General features: G+C 37.7%; 2 protein-coding genes across 7 annotated transcripts in view; one reads left to right on the forward strand and one right to left on the reverse strand.

The window, feature by feature from the left end:
• The window catches only part of ARMC2 (armadillo repeat containing 2), a 140,609-nt gene extending 136,386 nt beyond the window's left edge, over positions 1 to 4,223 (forward strand). For 3 of the 6 annotated variants that reach the window (XM_017497384.2, XM_017497383.2, XM_037727429.1), the window contains one exon: positions 3,459 to 3,733. In XM_017497384.2, coding sequence (XP_017352873.1) covers positions 3,459 to 3,616 — 158 coding nt within the window. In that variant the 3' untranslated portion in view covers positions 3,617 to 3,733. Of the gene's footprint in view, positions 1 to 3,458 lie in introns of all 6 variants that reach the window. The other 3 variants (XM_017497385.2, XM_017497387.2, XM_017497382.2) reach the window with 2 other exon arrangements.
• Positions 4,224 to 9,717: 5,494 nt separating this feature from the next.
• On the reverse strand, positions 9,718 to 24,647 carry SESN1 (sestrin 1). Its single transcript, XM_017497392.1, has 8 exons — positions 24,448 to 24,647; positions 23,643 to 23,825; positions 21,318 to 21,560; positions 17,563 to 17,710; positions 15,958 to 16,070; positions 13,780 to 13,970; positions 11,837 to 11,981; positions 9,718 to 10,912 (listed from the first exon to the last, which is right to left on the reverse strand). The coding sequence occupies exons 1-8, from the start codon at positions 24,616 to 24,618 to the stop codon at positions 10,826 to 10,828; spliced, it is 1,281 nt and encodes a 426-aa protein (XP_017352881.1). The 5' UTR covers positions 24,619 to 24,647; the 3' UTR covers positions 9,718 to 10,825.

The following is a 24,647-nucleotide window of genomic DNA, read 5'->3' on the forward strand; positions in this document are numbered from 1 at the left end:
TGTTTTTTTTTTTTAATCTTGCTCGTCTAGCTCTTTCAATTTTGACAATAGTGTGTCAATTTTAGATCTTTCCTCTCTTCTTTGGTGGACATTTATTGCTATAAATTTCCATCTTGACACTGCTTTGAAGGTGTCCCAGAGATTCTGGTAAGTTGTGTCTTCATTCTATTGGTTTTGAAGAACATCTTTATTTCTGCCTTCATTTCATTGTTTATCCAGTTGACACTCAGAAGCAAGTTGTTCAGTTTCCAAGTGGTTGTGCAGGTTTGAGTGTGTTTCCTGATCCTGAGTTCTAGTCTGATTGTGCTGGGGTCTGATACACTGTTTGTTATGATTTCTGTTCTTTTGCATTTGCTGAGGGGTGATTTGTTTCCAATAATGTGGTCAGTTTTAGAGTAAGTACAGTGTGGTACTGAGAAAAATGTATATTCTGTGGATTTGGGGTGGAGCGTTCTATATATGTCTATTAGGTCTGCTTGGTCCAGCTCTGCATTGAAGTTCTGGATACCCTTGTTAATTTTCTGTCTTGTTGATCTGTCTAATATTGACATTGGAGTGTTGAAGTCTTCTACTATTATTGGATGGGAGTCCAAATCTCGTTTTAGGTCATTAAGAACTTGATTTATGTATCTGGGTGCTCCTGTGTTGGGGGCATACATATTTAGGATAGTTAGCTCTTCCTGTTGGATTGATCCTTTTACCATTATGTAGTGTCCTTCTTTGTCTCTTTTGATCTTTGATGGTTTGAAGTCCATTTTATCAGACTAAGGAATGCAACCCCTGCTTTTTTGTTGTTCTCCATTTGCTAGGTAAATCTTCTTCCATCCCTTTATTCTGAGTCTATGTGTGTCTTTGTATGTGAGATGGATTTCCATCTCCGATGGGTTCTGACTTTTTATCCAGTTTGCCAGTCTGTGTCTTTTGATTGGGGTGTTTAGGTCATTTACATTCAATGTTAATATTGTTATGTGTGAATTTGATCCTACCATTTTGTTACTGGCTGGTTTTCTTTCCCGTTAGTTGACTCATTTTCTTCATTGCATTTTTGGTCTTTGCCAGTTGGTTTGCTTTTGCAGTGACTGGTACTTGTTCCTTTCCATGCTTAGTGTTTCAAGAGCTCTTGTAGGGCAGGTCTGATGGTGAGAAAATCTCTCAACAATTGCTTGCTAGTAAAGGATTTTATTTCTCCTTCACTTAACGAAGCTTAGTTTGGCTGGATATGAGATTCTGGGTCGAAAGTTCTTTTCTTAAAGGATGTTGAATATGGGCCCCCACTCTCTTCTGGCTTGTAGGGTTTCTGCTGAGAGATCTGCTGTGAGTCTGATTGGCTTCCCTCTGTGGGTGACCTGACCTTTCTCTCTGGCTGCCTTTAGTGTTTTTCCTTCATTTCAACCCTGGTGAATCTGACGATTATGTGCCTTGGGGTTGCTCTTCTTGAGGAATATCTTTGTGGAGTTCTCTGTATTTCTTGAATTTGAAATTTGGACTGCCTTGCTAGGCTTGGGAAATTCTCCTGGATAATATCCTGGAGCGTGTTTTCCAGCTTGGATTCATTCTCCCCATCATATTCAGGTACACCGATCAAGCGTAGATTAGTTTTTTTCACATAATCCCATATTTCTTGGAGGCTTTCATTTCTTTTCACTCTTTTTTTCTCTTGTCTTGCCTTCTCTTTTTATTTCATTGAGTTGATCTTCAATCTCTGATATCCTTTCTTCTGTTTGATTGATTTGGCTATTAAAATTTGTGTTTGCTTCACGTAGTTCTCATGCTGTTTTTCAACTCAATCAAGTTGTTTATGTTCTTCTCTAAGCTGGTTATTCTAGTTAGCATTTCATCCAAACTTTTTTTCAAGGTTTTTGGTTTCTTTGCATTGAGTTAGAACGTGTTCCTTTAGCTCAGAAAAGTTTGTTATTATCTACCTTCTGAAGCCTGTTTCTGTCAATTCGTTGCACTCCTCAGTCAAGTTGTTGAGGAGTTGTGATCCCTTGAAGGAAAAGAGGTGTTCTGGTCTTTGATGGTTTCATCTTTTTTGTGCTGTTTTTTTTCCCCATCGTTGTGGATTTACCTGGCTGTGGTGTCAGACAGCTGCTTGAATGAGGTCCCTTGTCTGCCTATGGAGCACTGCTGGGTTTCTAGGGAGTCCTTCAGGTTACTAGGAAGCTTACTGTGTCTTTTTGTTTATACTGGGAGATTAGGCCTGCCTCTTAACGCTGACCTGTAGGCGCTGCTGGGTTGTCAAGAATGCCGTCCCATTGCTACATAGGCTTCCTGTGTTTTTTGTTAAAACATGTAGTCCAGTCCCACCCCTCTAGTGGTGGGTTATGTACTTCCTCCCCTGGGCTGGATCATTCAGGGATCATCTCAGACTGTGGCACTGGCTGAGCAACCCCACTAGAGTCAGAGCTTCAGACCTCTGGGGTTTGTGGGGGAGAGTAGGGACCCACCCAGCCACACCCAGCCATCTCCCCCTTTCAGCTTTCTCTCTCTCCGGTCAGGAGCAGGGGCCCACCCAGCTGCTCCCGCTTATAGCTCCCTCTCCCTCAGGGCGGGGGTGGGGGGGAGGAGCGGGGGTGGAGGGGGCGATAGCTCAGTCCGCAGGCTCTTATTCAACTCCGGGCTTGTAATTTCTGGCGCTTGACTGGCAAAGATCCCCTGTTCTGTGTATTGCTGAGGCTTTGGGGGAAGCGCTGTATCTGGACCGAAGTGCCAGAGGGGGAGCCTCCAACTTGCCAGTCAGATGCACTTACTGGGTGAAGCAGCACCCTTCCCCACCTCGGTCTGCCCTGAGTGGGCTTTGCTCACCATTGGACCAGACCCATTGAAATATACCTGGTACCTCAGTTGGAGCTAGGAGATCTCTGGATTTCTGCATCTCTCTCGCTGGGTGTTGTGCACTGGAGTTGTGTCTAATTGGCCATCTTGCCTGGAAAGCCAGATAATCTTTTAATTCTGTTTTGAAGTGACACTGTGTTGCCCAGGCTCGTCTTGAGCTCTTGGGCTCAAGCAGTTCTCCCACCTCAGGCTCCCAATGTGTTGGCATTACAGGCATGAGCCACCACACCTGGCCAGATTTTTTTGGAAAAAATTTTGCCCATTTAAATTAAGGTACCAAAATATACAAATTTTAAAATAATGGGCTGAGTGAGGTTGCTCACACCTGTAATCCTAGCACTTTGGCACTCTGGGAGGCCAAAGTGGGAAGATCGCTTGAGGTCAGGAGTTGGAGACCAACCTGGGCAATACATGGAGACCGTGCCTCTCCAAATAAAATAAAATAAAATGATGCATTCATAAAGAACAGAAGAGAGTAAAGAACTTCTCTGAAATCCTATCTTGAGTTATGTTAGTATTAAAAGATGACCCTGGGTGAGTTTAACTCATATCATCAAAATGAAACTATGTTCAGTAGGATTACAATTCCCAATAATGCTATAATTTAAATTTTTCTAATACAGATGAAGAACTAGCACTGGATGGCAGTTTTGATCCAGACCTAAAAAACTACCACAAACTTCACTGGGAAACAGAATTCAAACCTGTGGCACAGCAGCTTCTAAACCGAATTCAGAGACATCACACCTTCCTGGAACCTCTGCCTGTTCCCTCTTTCTAACACGATGCAGATTAACAGTAGAAACAGGAAGTCACGTCTCTCTCATTCTTAAGAACTGGTAACAAATGTGAATACTTTTTTCAGCATTAACAAATATGGAAAATTTTTCAAGAACTGCTTTTAGTGAGTAGCCAAAGTATTTTTTTAAAAAATAAGCATTTATTCTTGTTAGGGTATTATGGAAAAATGAATATACATGTTATATTTCCTGTTAGGAGAAATGTAAGATGAAAATATACGCATTTTTAAGTAAATGACTTTTTCTTCTATTCTCTATTAAATAATTTAGTTCTAGTCTTAAAATCTTGATTTAGCAGTTTTGGAATTAAAGTGTTCGTTAAATGAACTGAGCAGTAAAGGCTGTTAGATTATGAAGAAGGGTAGTCAGCGTGAATGGAACACATTACAACATAGGATCTGTGTTAATTCTTACTGCATCAAATAATAAATGTTCTAAGTACCAGTATTTTTCTGGTCCTCATAGTAAAGAGAATGAGTAAGCAGAAAATCATAGAGAAAACTGCTTTGGGCCATCTATTCTTTATTAAATAAGTAAAATAGATTAAAACAAGAGTATCTTCATTTGAAATAAAATGACTGGACTAAGTCCTCTGAATTGTAACTCTCTGTGTTTGGCAGGTGATGTAATGCATTCGAAAGCATGTAGGCCTAGGTGAATGGTAGACCTGAGCCTGAATCCTTGCTCTCCCCTGCAAGCTGTGTGGGCCTAGAACAAACAAGTAACTTAATTTCTGGAGCTTCAACTGTAAAATGGGAATCATATCTATTTTACTGTAGTGTAGTTTAGAACAAACTATTAAATGGGCAAATGGCGCATCCAGTGTATGATGTGGAGTGGATGCTCAAGAACATGATGATGGCAAGCACTTTATTAGCTTGCTGTGCTTTGTAGGATGAGTTTGGCCTTTGAATAAATGATTAAAAAACAAAAAATTGAGATTACTATTGTTATCCTAAAACAAAAAATTGAGATTACTATTGTTATTCTATACTAGCCAAATGAATATGAGTTGAAAACAAAAATGAATTTACTGGCTCACACCTATAATTCAGCATTTTGAAAGGCTGAGGGAGGAGGATCCCATGAGGCTAGGAGTTCAAGACCAGCCTGGGCAACAAAGTGAGACCTCATCTCAGCAACAACAAAAAGTAAATTTACTACTCTGCTTGGAGAAAGCCTTTTATTAACAGTTGATTTCTCGCCCTACAAAATACCAAGACTCATGGGATAAGAGCAGGCGTCCCAGATTGCATGGGTTCCTGAAGCCTATTAGAATAAACTAGCCTGTGATAGAATGTTGTTGCCTGTGATAGAATTCCTTTTTTTTTTTTTTTTTTTTTGTAACTGAGACTGTAATATGATCCATTACATTAATAGTGACTCTAAATAGTCAAATAACTAACCAGTTTATTTTTATTTTGTAACTGAGACAGAGTCTCAGAACAGTCTCTGTTGCCCAGGCTGGAGTACAGTGGCATGATCTCAGCTCTGCAACCTCCACTTCCTGGGTTCAAGTGATTCTTCTGCCTCTGGGATTACAGGCATGCAACTGTAATCCACGCCTGGCTAATTTTTATATTTTTAGTAGAAATGGGGTTTCACTATGTTGGTCAGGCTGGTCTCAAACTCTTGTCCTCAAGTGACCCACCTGCCTCAGCCTCCCAAAGTATTGGGATTACAGGTGTGAGGCACCTGTGCCTGGCCAATTTCTTTCCTTTTTAAGACTGAATAATATTCTGTTCTATGTATATATCACATTTTGTTTATCCATTCATCTGTCAATGAATATTTGGGTTGCCTCCATCTCATGGCTATTGTAAATAATGTTGCCATGAATATAGGTGTGCAAATACCTCTTTGAGATCTTGTTTTCAGTTCTTTTGTGTATATACGCAGAAGTGATGTCTTAGTTCAAGGTGAGATACAAAAATATCTTAGTTTGGGTGACTTAAATTCATTCCTCACAGTTCTTAAGACTGGCAACTCCAGGGTCAGGGTGCTGGCCAGTTCACTTTGTGGTGAAGGCCCTGTTGATAGATCATCTCTCATCTGTCTCTCCTTGCAAGGGTTTAATGCCACTCAACCTCCCTGCTAATGACCTAATTACTTCCCAAAGACCATATGGCTTCAACCTGTGAATTTTGGGGGAACACAAATAGTCCACAGCAAGTGGAATTGCTATATCATATGGGAATTCTATTTCTTATTTTTTTGAAGAAACTCCATAGTGTTCTCTAGAGTGGTGATTATCATTTTACATTCTCACCAATACCACGTAAGTGTTCCAATTTCCCCACATCCTTACCAACACTTGTTATTTTGGGATTTTTAAAAATAGTAGCCATCCTGATGGGTGTGAGGTAATGTGTCATTGTAATGTTGATTTACATTTCTTATAGTCATGCTGAGCACTTCTTCATAATTTTTGTTGGCCATTTGTATATTATCTTTGGAAAAATGTATATTCAAGTCTTTTGCCCCCCCCCCCTTTTTTTTTCTCTTGTGACATTGTCTCACTCTGTCACCAGGCTGGAGTGCAGTGGCACAATCTCGGCTCACTGCAGTCTCCACCTCCTGGGTTCAAGCCAGCCTCCTGCCCTAACCTCCTGAGTAATCCCAGCGGATTATAGGCATGTGCCACCACACCCAGCTAAGTTTTGTATTTTTAGCAGATACAGGGTTTCACCGTGTTGGCCAGGATGATTTTGGTCTCTGACCTCGTAATCCGCCTGCCTTGGCCTCCCAAAGTGCTAGATTACAGGTGTGAGCCACTGTACCTGGCCCCATTTTTTAGTTATTTGTGTGTTTTTTGAGTTGTAGGAATTCTTCATATATTCTGGATATTAAACCCTTACCAAATATATGATTTATGAATATTTTCTCCCATCTCATAGGTTACCTTTTCACTGTTGATTATGTCCTTTGATGCACAAACACATTTAAGTCTGGTGTAATTCCAATTGGCTTTTTTCGCCTATACTTTGTGTCTTACCTAAGAAATCATTGCCAAACCCAGTGTTTTGAAACGTTCCCCCAGTGTTTTCATCTAGTTTTACAGTTGTTGGTCTTAATTTAGGTCTTTGAGTTTTTAAAATATAAGGGTCCAACTTCATTCTTTTGCATGTGCATATCCAGCTTTCCTAGCACCATGTGTTGAAGAGATTGTCCTATCCGTGTTGAGTGGTCTTGGCACCCTTGCTAAAGAGCGTTTGGCCATGTATGTGAGAATTTATTTCTGGACCCTAGTCCATTGGCCTATATGTTTGACTTTCTGCCAGTTCTACGTTATTTTGATTACTGTCGTGTTACAATAGGTTTTGAAATCAGGGAGTGTGAAACCTCCAACTTTGTTACACAGTTTTTCAAGATTGTTTTGGCTATTCAGGGTTCCTTGAAGATTCTACATGAATTTTACCATGGAATTCTCTACTTCCGTGAAAAATGCCATTGGGATTCTGATAGAGATTGCGTTGAATCTACAGGTCACTCTGGGTGACCTGAACAATATTAAGTCTTCCAATCCAGGACCATGAGATCTCTTTCCATTTTTTTGTGTCTTTAATTTCTTAGTGATGCTTTACAGCAGGGATCCCCAACCCATGGGCCATGGACCAGCCACATAGCAGGAGGTGAGCTGTGGGCAAGTGAGCATTACTGCCTGAGTTCTGCCTCCTGTCAGATCAGCCACAGCATTGGGATTCTCATAGGAGCTTGACCCTATTGTGAACTGTGCATGTGAGGGATGTGGGTTGTGCACTTCTTATAAGAATCTAATGCCTGATGATCTGAGGTGTAACAGTTTTATCCTGAAACCGTCCCCCACTGCATCATCCACTCTGGGTCCATGGAAAAACTGTCTTCCATGAAACCAGTCCTGATGCCAAAAAGGTTGGCAATTGCTGCTTTACAGTTTTCAGTGTATATGTCTTTTGTCTTAGTCTGTTCAGGCTGCTGTAACAAAATACGTTAGACTGGGTAATTTATATATGGATAACAGAAATTTCTTGCTCACAGTTCTGGAGGCTGGGAAGTCCAGTATCAAGGATTTGGGGCCTAGTATCATCTTCCTCACAGACGGCACACTCTTGTGTCCTCCCATGGTGGAAAGTGAGCTCCCCAGGCCTCTATTACAAGGACACTAATCCCATTCATGAGGGCAGAGCCCTCTTGACCTTATCACCTCCCAAAAGCCTACCTCTTAATACTAGCACATTGGGGATTACATTTCAACCGTCAAATCTGGGGCGGGGAGACACAAACATTCAGATCATCACGTATCTCCTTGGTTGTTTATTCCTAAGTATTTTATTCTTTTTGATGCTATTGTAAATGGAATTGTTTAATTTTTTTGGATCATTCATTGTTAGTGTATAGAAATGCGACTGATTTTTGTGTGTTGATTTGTAGCCTGCGACTTTGCTGAATTTATGCTTCCTCCTAATCATACCATTCTCTGCTGGGGAAGAGCTAGGGTGAGCAAAATGCACAAACTTTCCTGGCCTTTCGGTGCAGCCTTTTCCTGGCTTTGCATTTGCCTAAGTGCTGCAGTTTCCCAGTTGGTTTCTAGAGTTCTCACAAAGATACTCTGGCCCATATATTGTTAACTCAGTGTCTCTGGGAGAATGAGGATGCAGAGTTCCCAAGTCCATCATCTTGCTGACATTACTTCCCATCTACTAGCTACAGCAAAAGGCTAGTGTGATGATTTGGGTATGACATTCACATATAGAAATATGCTAATAAAATTTCAGAGTATATTGATCAAAAATGCTTACCCAACAAGTTCTACTTATCTACTTTCCTCCCAGTGGTGTATGTCAAAATGAATTTCGTTCTTAGAGATAATTAAGTTTGGCCTAATAAAATTAAGTTTTCCCAAATATGACCAAAAAACCCCTTAGATTTTAACTCTTGAATCCTAGGAACCTCAACCAGAAATCTTTTCATGATTATTTTAGAAAAAAATTTTCCTCTGGTGGGGGAATATTTTAATATCCCCAGTGCAATGTACCTTCCCTAATTATTTTGGAAACAACTGGTTTCAAAGATTATATAGTAACATTAGAAATCCCATGTGTTCAGTTTTGAGAAAACATTGAGTAACAGGAAGCACCTGTTAAATGGAAGGCACTGAAACATTAACTTTGTATCACATGCATTTTTATTACTTTAGGTATAAACATATTTTTTAACTCATTAAAATTTTGATTTTAATTTCTAAGTGATTATATGTTCCAGTGGACTAAATGCATTCCAGTTGATCTTGTTTTGTGATCACTCTACTGCTGATTAGAATCTCTACCAGAAATTTTGTATTTTCAAGAGGAGGAACAAAGCAGAAACAGGATGAGTAAAATTTTCACTATTTCCAGTGCATCTTTACTTCTTGGGTTAAATAATTGTATTGCTACGGTGAGAGAACTCAGCAGCAGATAGAAGAGGACAAAGGCATGATGCATATTCAATGGACAATGAACTTATGTTTCTTTCAATATAAAACATATTGAAGATAATAGTCGTCTATTTCTAGCTAAGGTTATAGTCTTGTCTTCTCACTACAGTATATCCTTCAGGGCAGGTAGCACCTCTATTCAAAACTGATCCTTCCCAACCCCCACTTCCACACTACCCCATACATTTGTAGGCACTAGAGTGACTCAGTCAGTGTTTTGAGGAGTAGTAGAGTTATCACAACAGCTTCAGTTAAACTTAAGAGCTATTTCTGCTTGTCTGATACAGTGTGATTTTTTTGTTCTCTCATCTCTTCCTAATGAATCCTTCTTTCTAATAATCTGTAAAATTCTGTTGGAACTCTAAAACATCCCAGTTCAAAAGAGAGCAGGCAAAGAGCCATACCAGTCATTTCCAAGATAAAAAATGGTCTTAAATAAGATTCTGAAGAGGGTCCACTCCTCTTTGTATCTTTCAAAATGGCTTCAAGTGTTTTGCCATTTAAAAGTAGTCTCATGATTACAGCATTATTTAAGTGTGAATCTGTTTGGCTTATGAAAGTAGAGAGAAAGTCAGAATTGTTACTAATAGTGAAGTCATGACTTTTTAAGAGATTGAGACAGCAAACAAAATTGGAGAAAAATTATTCTTTATTGAAAAATACCAATAATGCTGACAGACTTCAAAAGCAATTCACGCTTCCAGAATACAAAGTACTTAATACATATTTTCAAACCTGTTTGGATTTCAAACAAAGTTAGCATTTTTATAAATCAAATTTGATAACCTGGCTAAAAATATTTTCCAGCTTTATTATTTAAGGAGCTGCACAACCTTTTACAGTGGGGACCAGGAGGCAGGCAGAAGCAGAGACACAGAATACACCCAGGACTGCACAGCAGTCTACAGCAACATGTCCCACAACTTCAGTGCTACAAAATCTTCACTGCATAAGACAGCTGCCCTCCAGTGTCAGTATCTTGTGAAACAGCATATCAAAATATAGCCAGTTTCTTATAATTTATACACTTTCATTTAGGATTGCTTTTTGAAGAAAATCTTTAAGGATGCCATAATAATATCATCCAGAATCCTGAATTTAAAAAACGAAAGAAAGAAAGAAATGAACTGTTACCATCAAAATGGTTGTTGCTGAGCTGTGTGAGTAGGAATTCTATGCTTTTTTAGATGCAAAAAAATTAACACATAATGCAAGTTTAATTTGAAATCACACAAGTTATGTACGTAGGCTCAGATAGTAGCAATGTTCACTTTTATTACTAATAGCTTAACTGAAACAGCCATCTATTCATTCCTCCAGCAGGAATAGCAGCACCAAGATCTTCTAAAATTCTTTATGTATAAAGCTTAAGTCATTATCCAAGTCCCATTCTTTGCATGCTCCAATTCTTGTTATCTTATTTAACAGAAAAGCAACATGATTTGGAGAATTACTATTTGCTGTATTAAAACAGTTACACAGCATCTTCTACTGTCAAAAAGCAAAATACTGTGAATGGCAGCCTTTCTTCACAGATCTAAACTTGAAGCTGCCAAGCGATCACTGCTTGTAGCGGCAGTGGTTTTCCACAGTAAAATAGCCGAAACTAAAGGAATCATGGCACAATGGAGTTCTGAATTATTTTGTCTACCATTGGTCCTGGGGCTTGGTACCTTCCCCTTGTAGACTATTATCTGCTGATCATTCCAGAATCATCTTTAATGAAGGAAAGGCATCAGGTCATATAGCGGGTAATGGCTCTCAGAGCATAAAGCAGTTCTGCTTGCATCCTAGCTTCTATAAGAAGCAGATTAACATGAACCTGAATATAAAATACAACATCATATAAGGAAGGGTCACAAGCATTGACAATCACAGTTTTTCAGTGCATCTAATGAACACATTAAGTACACTTCCTATATAGTACTGAATAACTTAGTCTTGGGTTTGTTAAATAGAATATCAATTTCTCAAAGTAACAGCTGTCTAATATTCTTTTTTTTTTTTCCCAATACGCAGTTTCACTCTTGCCCAGGCTGGGGTGCAGTGGTATGATCCTGGCTCACTGCAGCCTGCAACCGCCACCTCCCGAGTTCAAGTGATTCTCATGCCTCAGCCTCCCAAGTAGCTGGATCTAGAGGTGCATGCTACCATGCCCAGCTAATTTTTTTGGTATTTTTAGTAGAGATGGGATTTCACCATGTTGGCCAGGCTGGTCTTGAACTGCTGACCTCAAGTGATCTGCCTGCCTTCGCCTCACAAAGTGCTGGGATTACAAGTGTGAGCCACTGTGCCGAGCCTAATATTCTTTTTGGATAGCTTTCATTTATATTTTATCGTATTTCTTGGAGGTTTGTCATATGTCAGAAAATCTAGACACTGTTTTATTAGAATACCAACTTCCCCTGCCAAATCATTATTCAGTAATTTCTATAAAGATGTTTCAAAGAGAACAGACACTTCTACACATACACAGCTTTTACAAAACAGTCTTTCTTCTACATGCTGACAGCCATGCCAGCACTTCTGAAGATGGGCCAGCCCACCTGTCCTCCCTGTTTTCATTCTTCTACTCTATCACTATGACGAGGTTCCCTTCTGAAAGAGCACCTCAGACAGCTGTCCTAGAATGTTTTTCTTTGGGTTGGTAGGGGTGATGGAAAGGTTTCAGAGCCATTAGGTTAGGTGAAGGACTCTACGAATCACTGCTAAGTTACAGAGTAAACATGCCACAACAGGCACATACCTTCTCAGAGTGCTTGAACTGCCTCCAGAAGCTATCATACATTCTTTTGGTAACCTTTTCAGGAGTGCAAACAACAGTTTTGATATAAACTTTAAAGCTACGATCCAATAGCTGGTTAATTTCACCATAGTCATAATCATCATATCTGTTGAAAGACATAGTGAGAATTATATTTTCAGTGTATAACCTATTTTCGTCTTATGAAAGAATACACATCAATAGTTAATGCTGTATTTTTTTCCCTCTTTGTGTAGGTAGCTGTCCCCAAAAACGACAGAGCTTTACAATTGGGGGGTGGATGACTGAGTATAAAGGAATAAGAAACAACAGAACATTTTCTGCTGCCCAAGTAAATCATTCCTGAAAGCTGACAATATTAATGTAGCACTGGGTACCCGGCAAGTGTATATTTGCAATAATGAACATGCAACCACACTAAGGAACAAATTATTATTATTTTTTGAGACTGAATCTTGCCCTGTCACCCAGTCTGGAGTCCAGTGGTGCTATCTTAGCTCACTGCAACCTCCACCTCCTGGGTTCAAGTGATTCTCTCAGCTCAGCCTCCTGAGAAAAGCTGGGATTGCAGGTGTGTGCCACATGCCCTGCTAATTTTTGTATTTTTAGTAGACACAGGGTATCACCATGTTGGCCAGGTTAGTCTACAACTCCTGATCTCAAGTGATCTGCCCACCTTGGCCTCTCAAAGTGCTGGGATTATAGGCATGAGCCACTGCACCTGGCTGAACAAATTCTGAAAACAGATGATCAAAATTAACAATTATATTTGTTTTTGGTACTATTATATTCTCTCTCTCTATGTATATCTATATATATATGTAATTATTTTTATTTATACAAGTGAATTTCTATATATATTTAATTATAAATATTTTAATTTTAAATGTTGTATATAATTATATATATTTATATACACATATATAGAGAAATTCACTTGTATAAATAAAATAATTAGAATTACTTTACTCATGTTTCTAGGAGTTTCTGGGGTCAAATGAGAAAAAAGGCAGGGGCTGGGGAGAGAAGGATGATTTATACTTAGGAGAGCCCATCCTGCTTTAAGCCAAGATGGTTGCATGCACCAGCGTCTGCTTTGCTCCACTGGGTAATGGATTCCCAATCACATAGGCACTGTAGTCTCCTATTGAGTTTTCAGTGGGAAGGGGAGAAAGGTCTTGCATAGCTGGTTCTACAACCATTCAGGAGGCTAAAGTCAATAGTCTGGCTACTGATTAGTGGGAAATTAGTTTAAAGTTGGTCAGATGTAACTTGAATGCCAGATACGTTTGGAGTAGATTAAATAGGGTTTACAGGTTTTGAGCAGAGTCTGTTAAAATGAATAGAAAGCCTGACTTTACAGCTAAAATGACTAGTAAGCACTGTAGCATGGAGTTTGTGTGCATGTGTGAGAAGATGGCATACAATGGCTGCATTTTCAATATAACGTTGTAACATGGCTGAAAACCTAACAGCAAGGACATGAAAGTTTTGATTAATGAGGTATTATAAGAGCAAGTACTCTTCAGAAGGAGCCTAAGAACAGCCAGAGGAGCAATATAAGGGTACTGATTTCCAAGAAACATAAATGCCAGGAGATAGATGATATGAAAAGATACTAAAGGCGTTCAGTGACAAACTTTGTTCTGGAACCAGCTTGCTTGTCCTTCCTTCCTTTGCTGGAGGCAGCTATCATTCAGCTCTTCTCAAAGTCCCTAACTCTCCCTCCTGCCTAGCTAGGAAAGAGGAGAGAAAACTAAACTGCAATAAAGTGGTTCTTTGAAGTATAAAAAGCATAAGAATAAGTTACTGGGGAGGGGATGGATTTTGACTATGTGTGTGTCTGTGTGCATGTGCACTCCAAGCACCTGAATAATTTGGCCCAGAGAAAAACATCTCTTTATAAACACAGAAAGAAGACTAACCTTATTCCAAACATGCAGTGAATATAGTTCCAAATTGCCCGTCTAAGCATTGAGGTATCAACATCTTTGTGCATTGCCATTGTATTATAAGTAAGATTGTAAGCAATGTGAAATTTTTCATCAATCAACTGTCCCACATCTGGATAAAGGCGATTTACCAAAGAATAACCATGATCTTCCCAGCAATAGTCCTAAATACAGGGAATAGAACAAATGTGAATAATTAAAATGTGCTCAAGTACAGTTCTATATCTACAGCTCTGTAGTATATAAAAATCATTGCCATTTGGCTGACAATCCAACTGGCTTTCATCCCTAACTCCCAGCTTCACTTGCACTCCAATCTTACGTTTTCAATTTCCATACTGCAACATCCAAAAGGTGTTTTATAATGCAGTGAATTTAAAAACTAATGGAGGATTTAAATCTCCTTGTCTCCTTTCTTTAGTCTCGTCTCAAAAAATGAAAACAAACTAATAGTCTCCTCACCTTACACATCCGCCTTTATCTCTTTCACACTATCTCCACTTATCTCCCAGATGTGACCAGCTTGGGAGTCCCCTCTCCTTTTCCATTGCAGTTCAAATGGTCTTCAAATTATGTGTGTGTGTGAGAGACAGAGAGAGAGAGTGTGTGTGTGTGTGTGTGTGTGTTTTAAGAGACAAGTTCTCACTCTGTTGACCAGGATGGAGTGCAATGGTGGCAACGGTGTGATCACAGCTCGCTGCAGCCTCCAACTCCTGGGTTCAAGTGATCCTTCCTGTCTCAGCCTCCTAACTGGAACTACAGGCACAGGTCACCTTGCTTGGTTAGTTTTTTAAATTATTTGTAGAGATAGGGTCTTGTTTTGTTGCCCATGCTAGTCTTGAATGCTTGGCCTCAGTGATTTTCCCATCTTGGTCTCTCAAAGTGCTGGGATTACACATGGGAGCCACCCATCTGCCCAAATTTTGTGAGTTTTTAACTCAACACATCCATCACCCATTCCTTCTCCTCCTACCCCCACTTCTGCCTTTTAGCCCTGTTAACTGAGTCTCCTAATTAGTTTTCCTACATTAAATCTCCTTGCCTTTCTTTCCACCTGAAACAAAACTTAATAAGCCCCTACTTCTTTGTTGCTTTCCTAAAAACACTTCTTTGATATTACGCCATCACTCTGGTCAAAGCCTACAAACCCCACTTAATCTACTGTAAACTGCTTTGGCATTTAAGGCACACCTAACCAATTTTAAACTCATAATTGAATTCTCTGTGCCTTTTATTACCACTAATCAGAAGCAGGAATCCTTAGCTTGAAGCTCTCAGCAGCCAGCCAATCTTTTTATAGTTCCTTCCCTCACTCTATCCCTCAACCTGCGCCTTATTGTCTAGTCTCCTCTACTTACAGTACCCTTTTTACCATCCAAATTATTCAAATCCTAATCTCCCTCCATAAAATTTCCAGCCCACGTCTTCAATTTGTATTGTATAATTATCCTAATTATACAATAATTTTGCCCCTTAGTTTATTTATTTCTTGAGATAGGGTCCCACTCTGTCACCCAGGCTGGAGTACGGTGGCTCCATCACAGCTCACTGCAGCCTCAACCTTCCAGGCTAAAGTGATCTTCCTACTTCAGCCTCCTGAGTATATAGGACCACAGGTGCACACCATCACACATGGCTTTTTTTTTTTTTTTTTTTTTTTTGAGACAGGGTTTCTCCATTTGGCCAGGCTGGTCTTGGAACACCTGGCTCAGGTGATCCACCAGCCTCAGCCTCCCTCCCAAGGTGCTGGGATTACAGGCGGGAGCCATTGTGTCACGCCCCTTAGTTTCTTGAAGTAAGAAACAAAATCTTATGGTTCTCAAATATTTTCATAATTCTGGTAAAATAGTTATTATTTAACACTGGACCCTAACAATATTTGGGAACGTTGGGAGTATTAACTCATCCGAATTAAATACTTACCTATTTAAATATTTACACAATAAAAATTTTAAGATATACATACATTTAAAACTACAGTATGACTTCACAGATGGATCAGAAGCAGTCTTTCAGCTGCTATTCTAAAACAAGAAGAGATACTGCCTGCAAAGCACTCAGCATAGTTCTCAAGTGTAAGTGGCTCTTTTGTATTTTAAGTCAGTCTGAGGTATTTCTAGTCAATCATGTGCATACAAGTTGAAATTTTACCTGGACACGAAATGTTGGAACATGCATCCCATGTCTAGAGAAATCTTTATAGCCATAGCTAGTATCCTCAAAATGACGAGATATGTCCCTTGCTGGTGTAACTTCTTCATCATCTGGGAAAAAAGCCATTGAAAATTAAAAAAAAATAGGAAGCTAGTTAAAATTGATTTTACCCATAGCAAGTAAAAATGGCATAGCCCTTTCTCTGATACTGAGTAACCAATATCAACCAAAATAGTCTTATAACTATACAAAGATATAGCTTACTTGCTAGTAAACAGAATGTAGTAACAGAAGATTCTCTTATAAAATGAAAATTCATAGTTGAATTCTCTATGCCTTTTTATTGCCTCTTTCACAGAACCCCCCATTCTAATTTATATATATTAGGTTCTACTTATTCAAAGTATGAACATACTTTTGGATAGTCTTTAAGATAACTATAAAAATCAGCTATGTTCTAAAATTTAGCACTTATTTTTGTTCAATATTAATGACACAGGGTATGTGATATGAAAGAAAGAAATCTCATGACTTAACAGTTTTACAGTGCTGCCTGCACTTTGCCTAAGACTTTCTGGACTGTCATCATGTTTAGGAGTTGAGATTATAGTTTCATGTAAGTGTAGCATTAGATGACAACTCTCTATCTTCAGGCATCGAAACAAAAATTTTTCCTGGAAGAAAAACAAGCTAACATCCAACCTCCATTTAAACAAATTTGATTGTTTCTTTGCTATTAAGAAACTTGGTGTTTTAATTCTTATACTCTTTCTCCCACTCTATTGGAGACACTTTATAAACTTTTTCTCCTTTAAATTATCTGGTTTATATATTATTTCCCGTAGCCTGCAAATAGATAAAGGTTAAACGAAGAGAATTTAGGTTGTTGTTGGTAATTTAATAAATATCTCCTCTTGCTATGTTGCCCAAGCTGATTTGGAACTCCTGGCTTCAAGGCAATCCTCCCACCTCAGCTTCTTGAGTGGCCCGTACTACAGGTACGCATTGCCATGCCCAACAAATCACAGAATTTTAACGCTGGAAGCAATCTCGGGACTATTTCCTCATATTAAAGAAGAGAAGCATGGACAATATAGCAACACCCCATCTCTACAAGAAAAATTTAAAAACAACTAGGCGTGGTGGCACATGTCTGTAGTCCTAGCTACTCAGGAAGCTAAGGCAGGATGATTGTTTGAGCCTAGCAGTTTGAGATTACAGTGAGCTAGGATCATGCCGCTGCACTCCAGCCTGGCAACAAAGCAAGACCCTGTTTCTTAAAAAAAAAAAAAAAAGAAAGAAAAAGAAAAAAAGGGAGCATTCATATGTTAACTGACTTAGTCAAGTTCACAAAGCTCATTAGAAGTAATTTTAGTACCAGAATCCAAATTAAATGTCCTCCCTCTTAGTCTAGGCTGTTTTCACTTTTAACCTTTTATTAGTTGCTTGCTGTAAAAATTATTTGTAAATAGGAATACCTATGCAATAGCCTCTCTAAAAGGAAGGGCATATCTAGATTGATGCTTTAAAACTTATTTAAATTATTTAAATAAAAAGCTGAGTTTGCAATAATTATATTGGCTATGTAATGGTTGTTCTTACCTGAAGAGAAGACAAACATACTCTCTCTTTTTTCTATTTCAAAACGTGAAGCCATCTCTTCCTGACTTGCCTCTTCTTCATCTCGACATTCCTGTAACTGCCTCATCTTTTCCATGAGGGCTTCAACCTCAAAGAAAGAATCACTTACCTGAAAAGAAAATATAATTAATGTTACATGGGGCAGACATAGAATATACATGAATTATCTTTTATTAAGTCTGTCTTATAAGAATTTATATCTTAATAGAATATAGGGAAAATATTCTTATAATTTTAATGTACATGAATGAATAAAAAACAATTATTTTGGTCTATTAGGAATACCGACATGCAGATTTTAAAATATAAGAAAAAAATGATTTTAAGAACACATTCCAATGCTTTTACCTTATAAAATTAGCAATAATGTCATTAATATTTATGCTGTTTTAAAAATTAAACACTGTCAATTTAAAATAGAACTAAGTTCACTTCTACTTGCTTAATCTTCAAATAAATAAGATACACAAAGTATAACTGGTTTTGCATCAACTGTGTACACTGGGCATACATACTGTCAATGTGTCTATCGTCTTTAGTAATTAGCTCTATTTATACAGTTTACCAATTAAACATGAAACATGTGTTTACATGGCTAGAGTTAGCCACCTGACCTCTGCAAATAGATCTGGCAGCTGTCACTTGCTGGGATGACTAGAGCAGTGTCACACGTAGAGTAATGGGTCTGACAAAGGACTGGCCAAGTGGTCTTGCACTAGTCAAATCAGTTATACTTCTATACCCTGTTGTATTCTTGCTGCAAAAGCTAGATCAAATCTATGCAATTTATATCTTTCTTATAAAATGAATATATTAAGAAGTCTTGGTTGGGCTAGTGTCTCACGCCTATAATCCAAGCATTTTGGGAGCCCAGCGCAGGATAATTGCTTGAGCCCAGGAGTTCAAGGCTGCAGTGAGCTATGACTGTAACATTGCACTTCAGCCTGGAAAACAGAGTGAGACTTTGTATCAAAAAGAAAAACTCTTAATCTCAAATCTCAGTGTATACATACAAAATTGACGGTTCCCCCTTTATAAATTTATTTTGCCAGGAATGTTTTTAAGACCTCTATCTTCCACTCTTCCTGGCGTCCACTCATTGATCCTTCAGGTAGCAGCTTACATTTACATGCTTCTTAATACTATCAGTTACCCCACAAGCTGTAATTATTCTAACACAACTCTCTCCTCTTTCCTTCACAATCATAATTTATAATTGTTATTTGCATGATATTGATTTAATGCCTGCTCCCTTCCCAGACCAAACCTTCAGAAAGGTAGGAGATCTGTCTGGTTTATCTGTATATATCCCACACCTAGCATAGTACCTGGTACAGAGGAGATATTAAAAAAAATACTTGCTATAGAATGACTGCCAGAATAATTCTAGATTAAGAGACAATCGATATCACTTATGCTTTATACTTTCTTTTGATCCAAACAGTTACACTGAAATGCCCAGTACTAAGCCCTTTCTCTAATACTTTCATGATGGGAAGTGTTTCTGTGATGGTGCTGAAGATTCTTCTGGTGCATGCATTTTCCCCATAGTTATTCCTGACACAGTGTCAGTAACCAAATAAAAAATGAGCTGAAAAGGATTAGGTTACATGATAAGATGATTCAAAGTTTAAAAAAGGTCTCTTTCAACTCACATTATCTCTCATTATCTGTTTACCCATTCTCTTAAAATAAAGAGCCCAAATTGCAGGTATTCTTAGGAAAGATAATTCTTGATAAATTATATTGAAATAAGAGGGAAAGAAAACGAAGTAGGTTTCTTTGTTCCTTGACTGATCTGCCAAAGTTGTTAGGGTTAAAAAAAGTTAAGGCATTTCATTTTAATATTAAAATATTAAAACTGTAAGGAAATTCTTTTTTTTTCTTTATAAATTACCCAGTCTTGGGTATGTTTTTATTAGCAGCATGAGAACAGAATAATACACCAATACTTAGAAGCAACCAACGTGTCCTTCAATAGCTACTGGAATAAAGAAATGTTGGTACATCCAGAAAATGAAAAATTACTCGGTGCTAAAAAGAAACTTAAGTATCAAGCCATGAACAGACATGGGTTGATTCTTACGAGAATGAACAATACTACATTAATATTAAATTAAATGCATATTACTAAGTGAAAGAAGCCAATCTAAAAAGGCTACATACTGTATGATTCCAACTAACATTCTGGAAAAGGCAAAACTATGGAGATAGTGAAAAAAAAAAAAAATGAGTAAGTAGTTGCCCAGGTTAGGAGGGAGGGAAAACTCTTGTTTGTTTGTTACCATTTGTATCTGAAGAACTGAGTCAGATACTGTGTGGCCTGGTGGTGACACCACCTGAACACCTAAAAAACAAGCTACATCAGCTCACTGTCAAGTGGCATCAGAGTGGGCCACAAACCTTCTAAAAGTATACAACTTACCTGGGAATAGGAAGCTTATCTATTAGAGAAATAAAAATTATCTTCTTTCAATATTCATTCTTTTAGTAGAAGGATAACTAGAAACAATCAAGAACTTTTTTCTTTAGCCCTGTACTGAATTATTGGTAGCAAGGGCAAGAATCCGTCTCCTAGCATTCTAGCAACTGAATACTCTCTTGGATCCTCTTCTGATCACAAAGCTTTGATTAATCAGTGGTCATATGCAGGCCTATGATATGAATCTAGGCAGTGGTCTTTGGCAGTGTCAGGACAGTGCTATGATCAATCTTGGGAAAGTTATTTCTTTTGCTAATTATACCATAAGTAAATGCCACCTCTATTTAGCACCTGATAAATGCAAAGTGCTGGCATTTTACTTCTTTAGAGACATTTCATTTAAACCTCACAATAACTTGCGTTTTACTTTTATTTATACATGAAAGAACTGAGATTCAATAACATGCCCAAAGTTAAATATGTAAGTTAAAGGCAATTCAACCTGCCCACATCTATTTTGAAGGGATAACATAACTCAGAAAATGCATACAAAGCGTTCAGATGGCTGTGGTACTACTTCAATTTATTTTTCACTATAGCAAAGGAATGCAGGAGGAGATTATGATTCATCATAAATAGGAATTAAAATTTGCTTATAGAAAACTGAACTTGCTCTGTTTCAAAAGAGTAACAAACTTGAGAATATATAAAAGCCAGGAAGAGAAGGAATAGAGGTGAAAGCATTTTAACAAATTTGCATTCACTTGATACCACCTTCTGTATTGGTGTAAAATTAAACATGAAAAAAAATTTAAAGATAAATTTCCAGGTCAAAATTGATTAAATCTTCTGAAAGATAAAAAGGTAAGAAGTCAGGCTGTTTCTTTATGCAGAAGAGAAGAATGTGACTGGCACAAAAATCACAGTGTGGCCCACCAGGCCACACTATTTTCAGCCTTCCCTCATCTCACAGTAGTAGCCATTCAATATTATTTGGCCCTGATGGGACACATGCTGTTGGCTCCTGATTCTAAAATTATTTGAGTGTAAACTCCTAGAAGGTCTTAGAGTGTTGTACATCACTTTTATATAATTTTGAATAGCACCTAGACTAGTGATGAGCATGTCAGGCAGTCAATAAAACCTTACTAAATGAATAGATATAGAGGTCCAATATCTCCAGACTTAACAGGGTGGGTTTTTCTTCACCCTTCAAGCCAATTGAAGAAATAATATAACCGCAATTATTTTGATTAATTTTATGACAATCTCATGACAAATAACGAATACTTACAGAAACATTTTCTGCTGAGTTGACGTGCATCTCATCCACACTGTGATTGCCATTTGTAATGTCACAGATGCAGTAGTTGCTAACAGAAGGAGGTCTGAACGTGTGGCCACCATCACAATGAATTTCTGGACTGATTCCACAGCCAAATGTGAACGAGGCAAGAGAATGATAGTGTGTGAGTAAAACTACTGCATGTACCAATTCCGCAAGGGACCAGCTGTGTTCTTCAGCTTTTAAAAGTCCCTTAGGGGGGAAAAAAAGAGAATATGGTTTTTGTACTGGGGTGCGGTAAAAGTATACAGTTCATTTTAGTATTTATTGAAAACTTGATGAGTCACCATACAAAACCTAGTATAAAATTATCATTTGAAACATGTAAAACTCAGGATTTGTTAATTTTTGTGAATATGCATTCACAAATAGAACTTAACATAATCTATTATGACAGTCCACTATTATTCTGATTTTCTGAAATACTGACTTAGAATAGAATGGATTTTGCTTAAAAGTGGTTGCTGTGTTTCAGATACTGGATTATGAATTAATTACTGTGTTGTTAGTTCAATATCTCAAACCAAATGTAATAAATTTGTGTTTAAAAGTAGAAGCTGCTGTGTGAAATGCCTGTGTTTTGTTTAAGGCCTCCTCAAGGAATTTTTAAGATAGTGGCTTGAACAGCCTGACTAAATATTCCTAAATCATCAAATTATATTTATTTATTTTATTTTTTATGTTTTCTGAGACAGACTCTTCCTCTGTTGGCCAGGGTGGAGTGCAGTGGCACAATCTTGACCCACTGCAACCTCTGTCTCCCAGGCCCAAGCAATTCTCCTGCCTCAGCCTCCCAATAGCTGGGATTACAGTCGTGCGCCACCATGCCTGGCTAATTTTTTGTATTTTTAGTAGAGACATGGTTTCACCATGTTGGCCAGGCTGGTCTCAAACTCCTGACCTCAGGTAATCCACCCACCTCGGCCTCCCAAGTGCTGGGATTACAGGCATCAGCCACCACGCCCAGCCCAAATTATATTTAAATTATACATAAATTCTATAATTCTTCTATTCAATTCTGTATCCCTTCTGCTTCATTATCTATTTTGTAATCTTGCATAATTTTTCCTTGACAATATATAATGGGCACTGTATTAATTATATTCAAATCTTATAACTTCTTGATAATATCTTTAATTATGTAATAGTATCTATAAAGTAGGCAAGACCAAAAGATGCATCTTTTAAGAATTTCTAGTGCATGGTATACAATTCTAGAGAACATCAATCAATCTTTTACTTTATTACCTCTATTAATAAATAGAACCAGAACAAACTAGATTAACACAGCATTTAAACTGTAACATAAAGATGCACAATAATGAGATGTCACTTCACACTTATCAGAATGGCTGAAATCCAAAACACTGACACCAAAGCTGGCAAATATGTGGGCCAGTAGGAATGCTTCTTCACTGCTTGTGGGAATGCAAACTGATAATGCCACTTTGGAAGATAGTTTCACAGTTTCTTACAAAGGTAAACATAGGCTTATCACATTATCCACAAATCGCACTTATTTACCCAAATGAGGTGGAAACTTTTGTCAACCAAAAAAAACACACACACAAAAAAGCAAAAAACAAAACAAAAACCTATACATGAATGTTTACAGCAGCTTCATTCATAATTGCCCAAAACTGGCAGTAACCAAGATGTCCTTCAATAGGTGAATGGATAAACACACTATGGTATATCCATACAATGGAGAATTACTCAGTGATAAAAAGAAATGAACTATCAAGTCATGAAAAGACATGAAGAAGCCTTAAATGGATGTTGCTAGATAAAAAAGCCAGTCTGAAAAGCTATATACTTTGATATGATTCCAACTCTATGGCATCCTGGAAAAGGTAAAACTATAGAGACAATAAAAAGATGAGTGGTTGCAAGGGTTTAGGGGAAGGGGACAGGGATGAACAGGCGGAACCCAGGGCATTTTTAGGGTACTGACTATTCCATATGATACTATAATGGACGTATGACATTAGGCATTTGTCGAAACTTGTAGAACCATACAATGCAAAGAGTGAACCCTAATGTGAACTATAGAGCTTAGTTAATAGTAACATTATCAATACTGGTTCATTACAACAAATGTACCACACAAATGCTATATGTATAATAGAAGAAAATGTGAATCAGTGAGAAGAGGTTCAGGGGATAGAAAATGGGAACTCTCTGTACTTTCTATGCAATTTTTCTGTAATGGTAAAACTGCTCTAAAAAATAAAGTCTAAAATAACTCCCAAGATATATTACCTCACTACTTACCTCAATGTGTTCTTTGGTAATAAGCCAAGGTCTATGGGCTAACACTTTGTTGAGTTCTCCTAAATTCTGTAGTTTTTGAGGAGCATTCTCTAAACCATTGAGCCACTTGGGGTCTCCACCAACATGAAGGAAATCATTTACATGTAGGTTCACTAAGTAGGAGCACTGATGTCTTGCTGCAGCCTTAAGAGAAAACAAAAAGATTATTCTAATTATAAATATTAAACCTTGAACTAACTACATATCCTTTTTATTTACAACATGCAAAAGAGGTAATTAAGTTTACTGGTATGTTTTCAAATTTTCCATAAACTACAGAAATTCAGTTTTTATATAAAAATTTTAAAAATTCAAATACAGTAAAAGAACCTTACAAATATTCCAACAACAAACAAAATATCTGATAAAAGTATTTGAACTTTAGACATTTTATCTACATACCAACTTTCAGAACTTCAGATTAAGAAGAAACTTCAATTAAGGTGCCAATCATAAAATAATGGAATATTATTTACAAACTGAACAGGAAGCACCGCTTATGTCAATGTGAACTATTTATAATAATGAAACAGAACTTGTGTTCTACTTTTCTTATTTAATAAAAAATGGTTCTCAGGAATGTATAAATACTTGTTTTTCTGTTACACTTGAGAGCATTCTTATTTAAAAATAGAAAAAAATAGAGACTACATAACAGGAATCGTATTACAAATCATAATATAAGTATCCCTGTGTTTAAAGTATTAACTGTCTTTAAAGAGATTAATAATAGGCAAAAAGAATTTTTCCCTGAATGTTTACAAACCATTATTCCAATGTAGTGCCGATAATGTAGGGGTAATGGCCCATCCATTTGTAGTAGATAGTGTTGAGTTTTTAAGAAACTTTCTAAATATTGTGGGTGGAAAACCATCACTAACGTAATGTTATCCAAACGGCCCAAAGCAGCAAAAGAATCTGCAAATAAAGCATGCATCTGTGCGTCTTCACTCCCCACTTGGAGGA

This window comes from Cebus imitator, unplaced genomic scaffold (assembly GCF_001604975.1).
Source record: "Cebus imitator isolate Cc_AM_T3 unplaced genomic scaffold, Cebus_imitator-1.0 Scaffold231, whole genome shotgun sequence".
NCBI classification, from domain to species: domain Eukaryota; kingdom Metazoa; phylum Chordata; class Mammalia; order Primates; family Cebidae; genus Cebus; species Cebus imitator.